The sequence below is a fragment of the Heterocephalus glaber genome, unplaced genomic scaffold (genome assembly GCF_053883595.1).
Source record: "Heterocephalus glaber isolate CG9 unplaced genomic scaffold, H.glaber_assembly_v1.0 deba00001673, whole genome shotgun sequence".
NCBI lineage: Eukaryota > Metazoa > Chordata > Mammalia > Rodentia > Bathyergidae > Heterocephalus > Heterocephalus glaber.
The window spans coordinates 7,850,313-7,866,531 of NW_028258410.1; the positions used below are offsets into that span (position 1 = coordinate 7,850,313).

The 16,219-nt window shown below is 55.1% G+C and overlaps 1 protein-coding gene across 5 annotated transcripts; it reads right to left on the minus strand.

Moving 5' to 3' along the window:
* Positions 1-71: 71 nt before the first annotated feature.
* Positions 72-15,426, minus strand: Arfgap1 (ARF GTPase activating protein 1). 5 transcript variants are annotated; one of them, XM_004841044.4, is made up of 13 exons: positions 15,269-15,426; positions 11,739-11,802; positions 11,171-11,280; positions 10,715-10,886; positions 10,085-10,185; positions 9,377-9,463; positions 8,767-8,863; positions 6,951-7,007; positions 5,690-5,722; positions 4,665-4,694; positions 3,841-3,897; positions 2,151-2,221; positions 72-1,535 (listed from the first exon to the last, which is right to left on the minus strand). In XM_004841044.4, the coding sequence occupies exons 2-13, from the start codon at positions 11,796-11,798 to the stop codon at positions 1,226-1,228; spliced, it is 1,185 nt and encodes a 394-aa protein (XP_004841101.1). In that variant the 5' UTR covers positions 11,799-11,802; positions 15,269-15,426; the 3' UTR covers positions 72-1,225. The 5 variants fall into 5 exon arrangements, with proteins under 5 accessions (XP_004841101.1, XP_004841100.1, XP_004841103.1 ...); XM_004841043.4 differs by having other exon boundaries at positions 2,151-2,227; XM_004841046.4 differs by lacking the exon at positions 4,665-4,694.
* Positions 15,427-16,219: the final 793 nt, after the last annotated feature.

The window sequence follows — 16,219 nt, forward strand, 5'->3', positions numbered from 1 at the left end:
GGCTGCAGCAGTGCCCTGAGCACTGAAGCGGAGGGAGAAGCAAGCTTGGCGTACACAAACCACACAGGCGCTTGAGGTGCATGCACTGCTGGTCAAACTGAGGGCACACAGGGCTGGGTGCGGGGGAGGGTGTGTGTGTGTGTGTCTCACTACACCCTCCGCTATGCCGTGGCAGCACTGACGTCGGATCCTGAGGGAGGGGCAGTCAGACCAAGGGTGCTGGCATCACAGGTCACTGGTTGCATCTGCAGCACGCCAGTGTCCAGTCCAGGGAGCCCATGCTGCGTGTGCTTCACATGGGCCAACAGGTTCAAAGACCAGGAGGGCTCTGTGTGGCCAGTGAGACCTGAGTGCCAGGCTTGGGAAGACCAGGTGGGTGTAGGGAGACGGGGCCACAGGTGCAGATCTGCCTGCGTCCCGAGGCTCGGGCTGGGAGCAGGCCTGGCCACCGCAGACCCGATGCACAACAAACTGCTACGCTGGGGGGGCAGGTCCAGGGAGGCCACCCCGAGTCTCCAGAGTGGCCCGGGAGAGGCAGACACACTGAGGCCGCCCTCAGCCCCGCTGCTCCGTCTTCATCTCTGACAGGGCAGAGTTCATGTGCTGAGACCAGCTCTGCATCAACAGGCCAGAGCCACGAAGCTGTGTGTGGCTACCCATGCAGGTTCATCAGAGAAATGGGGGCTGGACAGGGCCACCAGGAGGGCCAGGTCATGGCGGAGAGTTTCACAGCACAGGCCATGGAGACATGGGCTCAGGGGAGGGGTCCAACGGCAGTGCAAGCTCTGGTATTGCTTTCAGCATGTCCATCTCTAAGACTCCAGGCCTTTTCTTCAAAAAGAAAAAACAACTAGCCCGATTCTTTAAAGTTAAAAACACATTTCAACAAAAACAGACGTCCGGCATCGCTGAGAGCACTGCCCAAGGCTGAGGGCCCAGCCCTGTGCCAGGCCACCTCGAGGCAGCAGCAGACTCCTGCCCTCAGCAGAGTCCTGCCCTGAGATCTGATGAGTCCAGAAGGCTGCTGGGGACCCCGACCGGTGCCTGGCGCACCCCCACGAGGCCTGGGAGAGGGCCGCTCACACTCAAGCTCCATGCCGGCAGGTGGGGCCACCTCGAGTCCCACCTGGGTGTTGTCCTGGCGCTGCAGTCACTTCTCTTGCTTGGGTCACATGGGAGGAGGAACTAGGAGGGCAAAGTGCAAACTCAGTAGCCCCCACAGGGCCTACCAGCTCTGGTCGTCCCAGCCCTCGTCAACAGCCGCGGGGGGCGCGGCCTTCTTGGTGGCCTCCCAGCTCTCCCAGCCGTCGCTGTTGCTGTTCTTGTTGTTGGACGCGGAGCCTGAGCCCCACACGTCCCAGCTGTCTGAGCTCCTCCTCCCTGTCGAGGTGTCTGCGCAGGTCCAGCTGTCACTGCTCGGGGACTTGGCCTTGGGGGGTTCGGTGCTCCCAAAGGTCTCCCAGAAGCTCTGGTCTACGGTGTTGTTCTGGAAGATGTCCCTGCCACTGTTCTGGTAGCTCTGGCCCTCGATGAGCCTTTTCACAGAGAGAGGGACACACTCAGTAGATGTCACAAACCATGCACTCACGCTGGCACTGTCCCCAGGACGTCCAGCATGCCCAGCATGCCCAGGCTTCAGGGGCATGGGGAACCACTGCGCCGCGAGCCCAGCCCAGTCTTGGGAGCCCACACCCCAAAGCATGGCCACTGCCCCAGCATGCCTTGCTCCTGGACAGGTGCCAGGCCCTGGCAGGCACCTCCCAGCCACCCTCCTGGGGCCGCGGCTCCCCACCACGTGGGAACAGCTCCTCTTACTCCGCAGCAGGGGAAACCCAGCCTCGGTGAGGCTCTGCCGAGGGCTGAGGGCACCACAGGGCTTGCCAGTGAGGGCTCAGGCGGTCTCCTGCCACTAGGGCCCCTCTCTGTGGTCACCAAACAGCATGCGAGGGAAGGGAGTGTGGCCTTCTGCCCATAAGCAGGGGCCGTGGGGGCCCAGGGAGGGGAAGCAGAGCCCAGTGTGCACGACCCCCATGCCAAGGCAAAGGTGGGATGCTGGGCTGGGCGCACAAGTAGGTACACGATGGCCTCAGCCCAGGGAGGGGCTGGAAGAGGGCCAGAGGACGGGCCCGGCCCCGGGGTGGGACACACACCTGCTTGGGGGCTCGTCTGTCTTCCCGGAGAAGAAGGTGGTGACATCCCGCCACCCCTTGCTGCCGACCCCCTGGACCTGGAAGGAGACGAGAAGGAATGCTAGGCAGGCCCTGCTCCAAGGCACAGGAGCTCCCGAGTGGGCCCCTGCTCTGACGCAACACAAATGCACAGTCCTGCTGAGACCTGCGGGAATTAGGAGTGTGACACAGACACACAGAGCGACACTGCAGCAGGGCTCAGCAGTGAGGTGCCTGCTACTTGGTTTTCCAGAAATGGCTGCCACTCTTTGCTCAGGGCTCACCCTGAACAGCTATCTGCTGCCACAGTGGGGACAGCGTTGCCGGAGAACACGAGGCGGATTCGTGGTCTCAGGCCCGTCAGGGGACTCAGCTGGCCGGCACAGCCTTGTCAGCCCTTCCCAGGACACCGCGCCCAGCCGACAGGCTCCACCCAGAGACCAGCACAGCACTTACCTCGAGGAGCCCCAAAGGCAGCGAGCAGTCGAGACAGGAAGGAGCGACAGGTTAGTGGCTGACAAGTCCCTGCGGCCGAGCTGTTTCCATATTCCCAAGCCCTCAGACCACTGGAACAGTGGCCACCGTCACGGCTGGCCAAGGCCCGCCTGAGACACACGCCCCGGGCACCCTCCGCAGCTGGTACCCAGCACAGGGCTGGGGCATGGAGACTGCTCTGGCTGCACCTGCACGGCAGGCAGGGCCTGCCCTACCTTGGATGCCTACTGAGAGGCCCTGCTGGACACAGCCTCAAAAACCCCTCCCTTGGCCAGGGATTTAGCTCAATGGTTCCGCTGCCTGCTGCACAAGCGCAAGGACCCGAGTTCGATCCCCAGTACAAAAAAAAAAAAAAAAATCCCTCCCTCCCTCACCTGTGCAGACTGAAAGGGCACAGTTAGGGATTAAAGCTTCAGAGGAGAACAGACCTCAAAAGTGAAATCCGCTAAAACAACTGCTGAGGAGGCACCTGTCACATTAAGTCCCCAAGAAGACCTACAGTGAGCCAGGCCTCATAGCACACGCCTGTAACCCCAGCACTCTGGGAGGCCAAGGCAGGAAGCTCCTGAGTTTGAGTCCAGCCTGGGTAACTTAGCAACCTAGTGAGACCCTGTCTCAAAATGTAAAAACAGGGCCGGGGATTTAGCTCAGTGGTTCTGCCGCCTGCCTAACTAGTACAAGGTCTCGAGTTTGATCCCTGGTACCAAAAAAAAAAAGTAAAAACAAAAAGGGCTGGGGATGTAGCTCAGTGTGAAGGCCCTGGCTTCAATCCCCAGTACCACAAACAATAATAATGACCTGTGACCCCAGTGATGACTGGCACTGAGCGATTGCACTGCTCCTCAGGCCCTGTGCTTCCTCAGCAGCCTCCTGCCTGGAGCAGGGTCCCTGGCTGGCTCGGCTGCCTCCTTTGAGGGGCACCCCACACCACCTCTGCCTTGTTCACACCTTCTCTGAGGACAACGCTGGGTGTGCCGCAGAGAGAAGGGCGAGCTGGGAGACAGTGGGCAGGACCGTGTCAGGGACCACAGCAGCTGCCCCAGCCAGGGGAGCAGGGTGGAGCTGGGCCTCGAGGACGCAGGGCACAGAGCAGTACAAAGCCCCTGGCATGTGTCTGCTCCCCAGAGACCAGGGGCCTGGAGACACAGTGCCTCTCAGCCACTGGTGCTGCCCATACCTTCTCCTGCGCAGGCTTGAGGACATTCTCATTCAGGCTGTGGCCCAACTCTGAAGCCTGTTGGAAGGGATGCTGTGTGAGCCCCACTGCAGCAAGGTTCCCCACAGGGCAGCATAAGCGTTCCCATACATGGAAAGGGAGCAGGACATGGTGCACACAGGAAGTAGGCCACAGGAGGGCAACTGATGATAGCAGGAACGGGGAGGTCCTCACGAAGGAAGAGCCTGTGGCCTGAAGGCAGCTGCTCCACAGCCGGCCCTCCAGCTTGGCCTCAGCAGCCAGTGGGGGTTGGCTCAGACAGGCCCATGAGGGTCAACAGCAACCCCTACTGGCTGCAGGTGCCTCTCTCCCCTCCATGAAACAGGCACTGAGTCCCACCTGGATGGCAGGGGCACAAAGACCTAGGCAGAGGGCAGAGAGGACCCAGCCTCTTCTGGTGCACCACGGGGTGGGGAGACAGCCACAAGGCCTCCAGGTACCTGAGGTGCAGTGTGTTCTCAAGGAAAGGAAAAGCAGAGGGAAAGATTGTAAGGGACAAATTCTGCAATATAGGAAGGACAGTCCCTAGCAGGGTGAAATTCTCCCGGGTTGATCTGAGGTAACCAAACCATAAAATCAGAACCGTGCCAAGCACCCATTTCCTAGGGTTCCACCTGGCCCAGCCCATGCGCCACATTTGGCAGCCCCTGGCTCTGGTCTTGGGAGGAGCTGCAGGCAGACGGTGTGGACACAGCTCACACGGCAGGCACACAGGGCAGGCACAGTGAGTGAAGCACGTGCTCAGCAGAGGCGGGCAGCATGCACCAGCAGACTCGGGGCTTTACCGGCTCTGGCTGCTGCTTGTAACCCCAAAACTTGACCCAGGCGGCATGGAGATGGGTTAGCAAAGAGAGAGAGAGCAAGGTGGGAGGAGCAGGTTTAGCAACACCCAGGAAACACCTGGACGCCCCTTGGCTGAACTCTTGCTGATGGTGTCGCAGATGAGCGTCACCAGACCTCCAGCCAGCCTGCTCCAAACTTACCCCGTTCCAGGACTGGTGAGTGTGACCTGGGCCTGACAGGGCCTCTGAGACAAACCAGGGAAGGGTCCCTAGGGTGGCTAGGGGTGTGCAGAGTGAGAAGAGCCCTCAGAGCAGGAGAGCCCAGTGGGCAGTGAGTGCTGCATTGCAGGGCAAAGGGGCAGCCTGAGAGCTGCTCTTCCTTGTTGGGGCACGAGGGCAGACCCTAAAGACCTGCTACGGCATGGTAGAGCACAACCCTGACCAGAGTCCTGTGACCTCACAGCAATGCTGGGGGAACACCAGGTTTTGAGGGAAAAAGCATGAAGACTGCATCCAAAAGAATGAGCCACCTGGGGGAAGGCGCGGTCCACCCCCTGCGACCGCAGCCTGAGGCCAGGTGGCTGTGGACCAGACGGTCCAGCTCTGGCTCAAGCCTGGCCAGTCGCACGGTGGCCTCAGCCTGCACTGGCTGGCAGGGAGCAGGGAGGCCCTACCCGGGGGAAGCCTCTTGCCAGGTGCAACGGTGGCCAGGCTGTCACGTGAACAGAGGTGCCAATGCCCTCCGCACTGGGACCCACAGGTCCCCAACAAATGGCCTGGGAGGTTTCAAACACTGCATGTGACAGCACAGACTCACAAGGGTTAAAAAACATCAGGCAAAAGCTTCTCTTCTGTAACCCAGCATTCGGGGAGGCAGAGGCAGCAGGGCCACAAGGGAAAGCTCGGCCTGGGCAACTTAAGATTCTGCCTTCAATCTAAAAAAACTTCACACTGGGGATATAGCTCAGTGTGCAGGCCCCGTGTTCAACCCCTGGTACCAGGGTGGGGACAAAGCTTCCCTTTTTTACCTTCTGACTTGCTTGGGATCCAAATTTTGTAGCCTAAAAGGAAAAACAAAGAGCATTTTAGTCAATAGTCTTAATGCTCACCACTAGGCTCCATTTCCGCAGAGCTAGGACGCTCTCCTGATGGCCACCCACACTGACAGTGCTACCCTGATGACACTCCAAGGTGCCCAGACAGCTGCGGCAAGGCCTGGTTTAGCATAAATAGCCGCTCAGGCACTGCTGGGGCTTGGGCACACCTGGGCCGCCCCAGTGCTGTCTTCAATGGCCCTTCCCCCCATCCTAGCCCCACTCTGCCCCAGTGTGGGTGGCAGTTCAGTGCCTAGCACCTACAGGCACATGGCTGCCCAGCACACCACTAGCTAACACTCGCAAGGAGAGGACAAAGTCCTGGTGACAGGTACCCAGGGGCATCCCAGTGCCTCAGCCCTTGTACAGAGAAGAAAACAGCAGCTCCAGCAGGTCACCACTGCAGTATGTGGCAAAGAATTAAGAGCCAATCCAGGGCTGGGGATCTAGCTCAGTGGTTCTGCCGCCTGCCTTGCAAGTGCAAGGGCCCGAGTTCAATCCCTGGTACCAAAAAAAAAAAAAAAGAAGGGCAGGGGATTTAGCTCAGTGGTTTCGCCGCCTGCTGCGCAAGCGCAAGGACCCGAGTTCAATCCCCGGTGCCAAAAAAAAAAGAAAAAGAGCAAGAGCCAATCCGGAGCTTCCAGCTGGCTTTGGCTCACTAGGCCAAGCCACCACTGTCCCTGCTCCTCTCAGCACCATGGCCACATGGCCCACCCAGGCCCTCTCCTCCAGGGCCCGCTCCTTGTCTGGTGCTATGTCGGGTACAGTCTGTTTCTTCCCCTCCACCGTTTGCCAGACCACTTCTGGGGGCAGACACTCTTCCCGTACACCATCACCTGTCCCAACTGAATCCCCAAGTCCTTCCTTCATTTCAAGCAAAGGCAGAAGGAAAACCCAGCCCACCCCAATACTACCAAAGACCCTGAAGCACCCACAACTTACTCAGTGGTGAGGGCAGAGGTTTGGGGATCAATCAGGATCACATCTGCCCCAACGGAGGGGCAGATCAACTTCTGCAGGGAGATCAGCCCTGACAGAAACACCTGGGACCACAGCAAGAACTCCTGGGTCGTCTGTGTTGGCCAAGGCCTCAGGCCTCTCTGCTGGGGAAGCGAGAGCCTCGGGATTCCTTGGTACCTCTGTTTCCCACAGCCCCAAGCCAGCAGCAGCCAGCACGCATCATGAAGTTACTTACACCTTCCCTGGCTGCAGAGGCAAACTTGCTTGCTCCGGTGGTAAAACTGCTCCAGCCCTGAGAAGGCAACAGAGGAGGAACCATGTCTGGCTGCGCCCACACTGTGCTCTGCCCACTTCAGCAGCCAGAGGGCTCCACAGAGAGCACCTCACACACCCCTGCAGCTCCTGCAATAGTGAGTGGGGCTCAGCATGTGCGTGGACTGGCTACAAGAGGAACTAGGCACGTTGCAGGGAGGGCTCCGGGTGCCCAGGCTGTCTGCTGAGCTCCAGCCCATTCCCTCCACTGCCTCCCCGCACCTCCCAGAGCAGCAGATGCAGACAGTGGGGTCACAGGGTCACAGACCCACGTGTGAGCACAAGGCTGTTTTCTCCGACAACTGCCAAGGGACAATCATTCATCCATTCGTTCACTGATTTGGTGGAACTGGGGATTGAACCTAGGGGGTTCTTCCCCTAAGCTAAGTTCCCAGTGGCCCCAAATCCTTTTGGATGTTGTTTTTTTGGGACAGCACCTCACTATGTAGTTCAGGCTGGTCTTGAACTATGTAGCTGCCTCAGCCTCCCAAGGGCTGGGATTACAGGTGTGCACCACCACACCCAGTATGTGATTAAAAATGTTTTTTAACCCTTTTTTAAAGACAAGGTTTTGCTAAATTGCTCAACATAGCCTCAAACTTGCAACCCTCTTGCCTCAGCCTCGCAAGTAGCTGATTATAGGAATATGCCACAATGAAAGGCAGAAAAAAAAGCAATTCAAAAAAATGGTTTCTCTTATATGAGAAACCCAAAATATAAATACAGAATAAAATAAAAGACAGACAAAGGGAAGATCTTTAACAAATGGGAAAGGTACCAGGAGCTGGAAGGATCGGGACAGATGGGAGGGGTAGGGGATGAAAAAGAACTCAAATGTGTCACATCCATGTACCAACTCCCCCTCATAAATGTAATCATTTTGGGGCCGGGGATTTGGCTCACTGGTTCTGCCACCTGCCACAAAAGCACAAGGTCCCGAGTTCGATCCCTGGTACCAAAAAAAAAACAAAAACAAAAAAACCCCAAAATGTAATCATTTTGTACTACAAACGTGTACTAATAAAAAAAAATTTTTTAAGAAATTTGAGCTGCAATAAAAGGAAATTTTGACATAAATTTTCTTTAAAAAATTAAATAAAAGAGAAAAAATAAGAATGGCTGACAAAATGTATTCCTAGAATGAAGAGCTGGCTTGGGACGTCGCATGCACCCTGGACACCTGACCGTGAATTTCCAGGCGACCCCAGACAAGGAGTGGGCGTGAAATCAGCCAGACACCACAAAGCTGCACACTGCCACCGAGAGGACAGCAGCGCCTGTCCAGCTTCTAGGCCTGCCTCTGCACCAGAGCCTCACCTCCTGGGTCAGCCCACATGACACAGGTCCCCGGGGAGGCTGAGCCCGTGTCCTGTAGTGCTGCTAGGTTCCATAGGAAACCTTCAGCTCTTTGAAGGAATGCACCTTGTTAAATTCAAAATATGTATTTTGTAATATATTTGGGACTTGAATAATTTAAACCATATTTTTGTTTGTTTGCTTTTTTGGTACCAGGGTTCGAACTCGGGACCTTGTGCTTGCGAGGCAGGTGCCGGAACCACTGAGCTAAATCCCCAGTCCGTAACCATATTTTGAAAAGGAAATTCCACAGAGGATAAGGGAGAAGGGCCTCCAACCAGACCCATCGGAGCAGGCCACAGCGGGCTGTCCATGCGCCCAGGACTAGGGAGCCCCTTCAGCTGTGTCTGCCGCAGGGGCACCCTGCAGGGCTGGAGTCCTACCGAGTACAGGGATGACATGGCATTGTTGAGGAAGTCATCTTCCCTCTTCTGAGATGGGGCCGTGTTCCCAAACCCCACGTAGCGATTCTCCTGGGCCCTGAGAGGGAAGGACAGATAGGCGGAAGCCAGGCCTGAATCTTGCTGCTCCTGAACAGCCCAGACCCCGCCTCCCGCCTCCCAGATGCACTGCTCTCGTAGCAACTTGCACATGAGTCAGAGGCACGCACATGAAAAGGTCCCTCCTGCCACATTGCCTGAGGGTCCCCAGAAAGACCCGCAACTTTACAACCAGGGTTTCTGGAAGAAGCATCGAAATGACTTACTCTGACGGCTTTAGGAAGAAAAATTCATTCACTGGCCAGGCAGATGACAAAGAAAATGGTTTTTTTCTCTCTCTAAGTATTAAGTTTTCTCTACACCCAAGACTCCCAATTCAAATCCAGGCTGGCCGGGGCTCGCCACATTGGGCTCTGCTCATACGCACTCTGCAGAAAGTGGGCCCAGCCACCCAGAGGAAGCAGTCCTATCCCAGGCGACTAAACCTTCAGAGGTGGCCTGCCCGATGCCCCCAGACCCCTGCAGTGCTGCCTGCTTCATAGGCCTTACTTACCCTTGATAGGAGCCAAGGTCATCATTCAGCCAGTCCTCAAAAGCCTTGTCAGCAGAGGCGGTCACATTCTGTGTCTGGCCAGAGGGTCTGAAATGGAGAGTCAAAGGTCAGCGAGGCCAGCACTGGGATGGGCAGGAGGCAGAGGGCCCCAACCCAGGAGGAGGCCCCAGCAGTACCAACTGGAATCATGTGTCTGAGGGCGAAGACCCTTCCCATAAGCGGGGGGTGGGGGTGGGGGTCCTGAGTCAGGAAACAAGCTGAAACCGCCTGCAGTGCCAGGGTATTGTGACAGGTCCTGCAGGGAGACGTGGTCACACCGCGGAGGCTGCGGGCACTCAGGGTGCACGGTGAGCCCCCACATCAGACACTTCCTGCAGTGGGACCTGCGATGCATCCACCGTGGGGAGCTGCAGGATGATGGGCAACTCTCCACATCCCCAGCTTGCTACCATTCCCAAGGCTGCACGACACACCTGGAAGGAGATGTGCCAAGGCAGCCTGGGCAGGGGGAAAATACCTCACTAGGCGAATGTTCTCTAAACACCTGCATTGTCTTAGCAACTTTTAGAAGGTGACTTTGGGAACAGCTCCCAGTTGGAGTCGTTCCCACAACAGGGGGAAACAAGGCTTCTGTGGGGGTCCTGAGCTACAGCTAAGCTCAGGGTAAGCCAAGAATAGTGCTGAGGCCTGACCAGCAGGGGTAACTACCGGTGGACAGCAGATGCCAGTATCTTGGGCTGAGGTGGGGTCCAGTTCTGGGCAGGCGATGACTCCAGAGACCATTCTCTGCCTTCAGCCAGAGTGGCCACCTGACAAGGGGACAGGAGACAGTCCGAGTGCACACACTGTCTCCTCGGGCACCCAAGCTCACGTCCCAGCGCCAGCACAGGCACGGGCCCTGGGCCACAGCAGCTGCAGCGCAGGTTTATGTGCCAACTGTGAGCGCTGAGGCCAAGCCTTATGGTGACTGTGAGGAGTGACTGTGTAGGCGAGCTCAAACGTCAAATGCACAGGGACGCATTTATTTGGCCCCAAAACAATAGGCTTCCCAACTTCTCAGAGGCCTGCAGCCAAGATATATGAGAGGCATTATAATCACAGTTCCTTTTCTCTAGTTAATTATGGGGCACTTGGTTCCTCTTCAGGCAGGAAGAGCTTGCTCTGGATGAGGCAAGGGTCACGTCTTTGTTTATACCTGAACTATGCACAACCTCAACAGGTTAATTCTCAACTGACAGAAGAAACTTAACTCTCAGAGCCACTGAAGCTACGTTCTAGCCCCAAGAATAGGTGACACAGCCTGGAACACCAGAGAGAGCACTCCACGCCTGTCTTTACCTTATCCCTAAAGAGTGCTGCGGCTTTGCTGTTGTACTTGTCCTGCAGGGACCAGGACGGATCATAATCCTCCTGTGACTCCAGGAACTCTTGGAACTTAGCATTCCCACCAGCCTTCATCTTCTCGAGCTCAATGTCCTTCCACTTGTCCATTGTAACAGAGCGCACAAAGCTAGAAACCAGAGAATAAATCTGGTTACCAAGTACCAGGCAGATCCAGCAGCCTCCCTACCCAAGGGTGGGATGTGAACTACACACTGGTGTTTCTTGTAGCAAGATAGAAGCCAAAAGAGGCTACAAGGAGGCTGGGTAGCCAGCAGCTGACAAGCCTGGCCACTGTGGCACTGGAGAGGGAGCTACCCAGCAGGGTGGTCAGACAGCACTCTGGGTGGCAGGTGCCCACTGTGACATAGATGCTGGGTTAGATGCACGAGATCTGAGCAGCAGGACACTGACCTGAGATGCACCCCAAGCCCGCGGTGTTTCCCAGAGCACTCCAGGCAGATCCAGATGCCATAAGTCACGCTGACCCACTGAGGGTTGAATGCACCACACTCAAAACAAACCTGCAAAAGGAATCACATGCAACTCACCAGGTGCTTCAGGGCAGAGCCAGACCCCAAAGACCCAAGAGGTGTCCTCAAAAGAGAACAGGGGAAGGGCAAACAGCACATGCAAATCCTGAGTGAGAGAGCCAGTGTCAGCAAGCACAATGGGGCTTCTTGGGTGGCCAAAGGGAGGTGGGGTCTGGGTGCAGCCCGGAAACTGGTATGGAGAGGAACAGTCCCCGATTATAAAACGTTCTCAAGAAAGATGAAGCAGATCATCATCAGTGCAACCTGAGCACCTTAGCAGGAACTCTGCTCCCTACGGCTGGATCAGTGAGCGCCAGAACAGCAGGCTGCTGCCCAGGACTGGTCATTTCCATCGACCAGCCGCCCCGAGGAGGGGTGCACAACCACAGACACATGCAACCCCGGGAGGTGCATAGGCCTATGCAAAACACCCCCAAGTGTACACTCACGTTGTTCTCATCTTGCACTCTGACTTCTTTAAGAACTTTCCTGGTCCTTGGGCTGGCCATAATGCTGCAAAAGAGGAAAACAAACCCTTCAACTTACAAATAGATTGTTTTACAAGTAAGTAAACGGACAGTTCAAAACACTACAGAGCGGTAACTCCAAGAACTTCGGAGGAGCCCCTTGGAAGGCACCGTGTAATGCTGCGTCCTGTAAGCAGCACCACAGCCCACTTATTGAAGGTTCCTCCTCTCCACCCTCTGCGACGCTCCCAGGCCATGCCAGGGCAGGGCTTAGGGATGCCAAGAAATAACTGGTGGCATGCATTCTCCTTAAGTACTGAGTTCCACGGTTTATAAAAAGTCTTCTCCTTTAATGGTGAACCTCCCGGCAAGGGGTAGTCTTTACAAAACATGCACAAATTGGCTAATAAATGCGATTCTATCTGAAAGGGAAATATGACAGGGAGCCCAGCCCCCACGGACCCCAGCCTGTGAGGTGGGGCAAAGAGGTGTCCCTGACTGGTGGTGTTAAGAGGCCAGCCTGCTGGAGGGTCTGCAGGTGGGTTCTCATTGGGACACCCTGAGGCATGGAAACAACAGATAACGAGGTCACAGCAGACAAGAACAGTGGCCCACAGACCACCAGGTTCCAGGGACACTGGTGGGAGCAGCAGCAAAGAGGCTCAAGCTGAAGAGAAGGGCCATTCATTTCTTTGTTTTTCCCAGTACTGGGGATCAAATTCAGGATGTTGCACTTGCAAGGCAACCGTGGTGCCACTGAACTAAACCCCCGGCCCAAGAGCTATTCATTTCTTTATAGAAATAGTAGCTGTAGCAAAGCTCAACCTCAACTGGTGACCCATTTAATTCACAACCAGGGAAATCAAAGCTAGAGGAAGAGGTTGGTACTAACAAAAGTGTCAGACATAAATTAACTTCACGAGTTCTGCAAGAGCCAGCACCCATGGGCCTGGGGTGCAGGCAGGGCCGGGACCTCAGGTCACAGCTGCCCTGCCAACCCCTGGCTGAGGGTGTCACCTCTCCAGAACTCATCCTCCTCCCAAATGGACCTGTGGGCTGCTCCCTCCAATTCACAGGGCAGCACACGCATGGAAAACACACAGCACTCTGTAAGTGATGGAAGCTACACACAGCTGCACTGTTGATACTTGCGGTGTTGTCTCCTTGCTACTTTGCTGCTGTGCTGAAGACAATTGCTTAGACTGGTTTTTCCGTTCACAGTCAGGTGGGGTTTACTGTGAAGTGTAACTTAAAAAATTCAGAAAACCCTGTGTCCTGTATTATTACTACTATTATTATCATTATTGTAGTACTGGGGACTGAACCCAAGGTCTTTGTGCTGAGCTACATCCTTGATCCTTATTTTATTTTTAATTTTGAGGCAGGTTCCCACTCACTAAGTTGCATAGGCTTGGCTTGAACTTGTGATCTTCCTGTCTCCACTTCCCAGAGTGCCAGGATTACAGCTATGTGTCACCACGCCCAGCCATTTTAAATCTAAGTTATTCACTGGGGATGATGCTGATTCTCTCCACACCAACCCTTCTGTAAGTTCCTGCCTCTTTGCAGTCACTAGGGACCATTTTTAAACTATTTGAAATTAGGAAATATTTGTTTTCTGTACTTGAGTGAAATAAAATCAAAAGTCCATCCTAGGGGCCGGGGATTTAGCTCAATGGTGCCGGCGCCTGCCTCGAAAGTGCAAGGTCCCGAGTTTGATCCCTGGTACCAAAAAAAAAAAAAAAAAGTCCATCCTAGGCTCCCTTCTGCTCTATAATTCTTTGGGCCAAGACAGTGCCCTGAAACCACAGACCATGAGGTGAATGCCTGAATGCTGATTCCTGCCTGTGGGAGTTAGACCTAGGCTGACTCGCTCAGGCCAAATACTGTAATCACACTGAGTGTCTACTTATACCCAGCCCTGAAGTTGAATTGGGATAAACACACACACTCAGATGCCCTGGTGGGTCTGTTTGGCAAAGCCCTCTGGTGGAGGAGGACAGCAGACAGACCAGGGCAGGTCCTTCACTCAGCACGATGGCTCCTCGACACTGCTCGGCCTCAGGTGTTCACAACTTGGTCAACATAACAGAGGCAAAATAAGTCAAGACTGGGGCCGGAGATTTAGCTCAGTGGTTTCGCCACCTGCTGCGCAAGCACAAGGACCCAAGTTCGATCTCCGGTACCAAAAAAAAAAAAAAAAAAAAAAGTCAAGACCAGGTGAAACTGCTCTGAATTTCTAAGTCTGTGAAATATTCACAGAATTACTGGAGAGAGAAAAACTGCAAAAAGTAAATGACTTGGTTTAGGTCTACACGAACTCTCCTGTGTGACTAATCTTGGGTGTCTAAGTGCCTTTAGTTACATGAAATGTTCAGTTTCATAACGTGAAAACAAACGCCTCCTAATCTCAAGAGCATAAATATTACGTGTTCAAGCACATTAATTCACTTTTACTAAGTTCACTAAACCACCTCTCAGACTGCAAAACATTTGGTTTTTAAATTGGGACCCTCTCAACCTCTGAGATCAAAAGGGACATTTCAGGACACTGCTTAGTCCTAGGACTACATAATAGGTAACAGGGTGAAATACTAATTGTCTTCCTCAGAACTGTCCGAGGCACTCAAAGAACCCATGTCTAGGGCCAGGGATTTAGCTCAGTGGTTCTGCTACCTGCCTCGCAAGCGTAAAGATCCGAGTTCGATTTCTGGTACCAAAAAAAAAAGAACCCATGTCTAGGAATAACCTTTCCTCATCCTAAAGAATAGATTATTTTCTTGACTTTGAAAGGGATGATGGTCCCAGAAACGGATGCCAAAGCAAACCTAACAGCTATCTTATCCTCTGGAACACAGTTAGGGTCCCACTCTGAAGCCATCATTAACAGAGCATGGCAGGAATATGAGACCTAAGATAACTAAGCAGAATTATTAGAATTGGTAGCTTGGAGTTGTTTAACAGGGCAGACAAGGTGCATAGTTCTAAACACGAGTAAACTGAAAAAAGTGTTAAGAGCTTCGTCTTTATGTCTTTCCCTCCCTCCCCCAAAACAGCCAAGTCTAAGGGCGAAAAGGAAAACGAGAAAGCAAGCTAAGCCTGGTGAGACTGTGGACAGGTCCTTTTCTTCTGAGGGGTAGAAGCCGGTGGGATTCCCCGGGGATCTAGTGAGCTGTGCCAGGCCGCGTCTGTGTCCGCAAGAGCTCGGGAAGAGGTGATGGGGAAGACGAACTAGTGGGCGGATTCCAGATCCCGAGCGCGACGGCAAGAATGAGAGGCGAGGGCCGGAGATTTAACTCAGTGGTTCCGGTGCCTGCCTCGCAAGTGCAAGGTCCTGAGTTCAATCCCCGGTACCAACAACAACAACAAAAAAAGAATGAGAGGCGAAAGAGCCCGGTGCTCGCGGGGGCACTGGCGAAGGGCGGCGGACGCGGCCAGGTCCTGGGGGGCGAGGGGCATAGCCGAGGAGCCTGGGCGTCAGGCAGCGTCGGGGCGCCGAGCCGTGAGCTTACCTGGGAGGAGGCGGACAGAGCCGCTGGGCAGAGCTGGGGTCGGGGTCGGGTCGCGACTAGGCCAGGGTACCGCCGGGGGCCGCCGAGCTGCAGCAGGAGCGCGGGTCGCCCACCTGGCGCCAGCAGCTTCCGGCTACGTCGCGCTTCGCACTGCCTCACGGGAGCCGGCGGGCGGAACTTCCGCCTCCGCCCCGGAGCCCGGAAGCGCTGTTCCGCGGCTTCTGTCGGGGAGACGTCCTTTCCCGCGTGTGCGTGGGCAGCGGGACGGTGGGCGGCGCGTGCCTCGCCGGATGTGGCAGTGAGCGCCCGCTCAGCTCGGGACCTTCGGAGCTGGCTCGGAGGCGAGCGGGGCCGGCGGGCGAGTGCTGCTGCCTCCGTGCGCACGAGGGTGCGGTGTGAGCCGCGGACCCCACCGGGAAATAGGCTCCAGCAGCTACTGCGGTGACGGCCAGGGGTTAGCTGCGAGTGACTTGGTTTTGTTTACTTTGTGCCTTTCTGAATTACTCCTCATTGGTCTGTAGTTTTTGAAATGACCAAGAGTGACCATTTTTGAGGTATCTACACTCAATGAAATGTGCAGTTCAGTGAATTTTGGCAAATGCATACCCCCTGGGGACCTTCACCACAATCACATCTCAAAATTGCCGCTGTTGGGACTTCTGTCTCCTTATGTTATTTTTGACTGATCTAGAGCTTCATGTAAGTAGAATCACTGAAAAGTGTACTCTTAAAATGGCTTCTTTCCCAACGTGATGGGTGTGTGTTTGTGTGTGTGTGTCAGTGGGCATTGAACCCAGGGCCTTCACACTGAGCTCCATCCCTGACCCTTTTAATTTGGGGGGCGCGGTGCCAGGGATCAAACTCGGGACCTTGCGCTTTCGGGGCAGGCGGTGGAACCACTGAGCTAAATCCCCGGCCCCTTTTAATTTTTGAGACAGGACAACTTGATGT

Coding starts and splice junctions, on each gene's coding strand:
- Arfgap1 (XM_004841043.4), bottom strand. CDS start 11,798: ATGGCCAGCCCAAGGACCAGGAAAGTTCTTAAAGAAGTCAGAGTGCAA. Junction 4,695..5,689: donor GATCCCAAGCAAGTCAGAAG/GTAAAAAAGGGA, acceptor GCCTGGGTCAAG/TTTTGGGGTTACAAGCAGCA. Junction 1,536..2,150: donor ACAGACGAGCCCCCAAGCAG/GTGTGTGTCCCA, acceptor CTCTGTGAAAAG/GCTCATCGAGGGCCAGAGCT.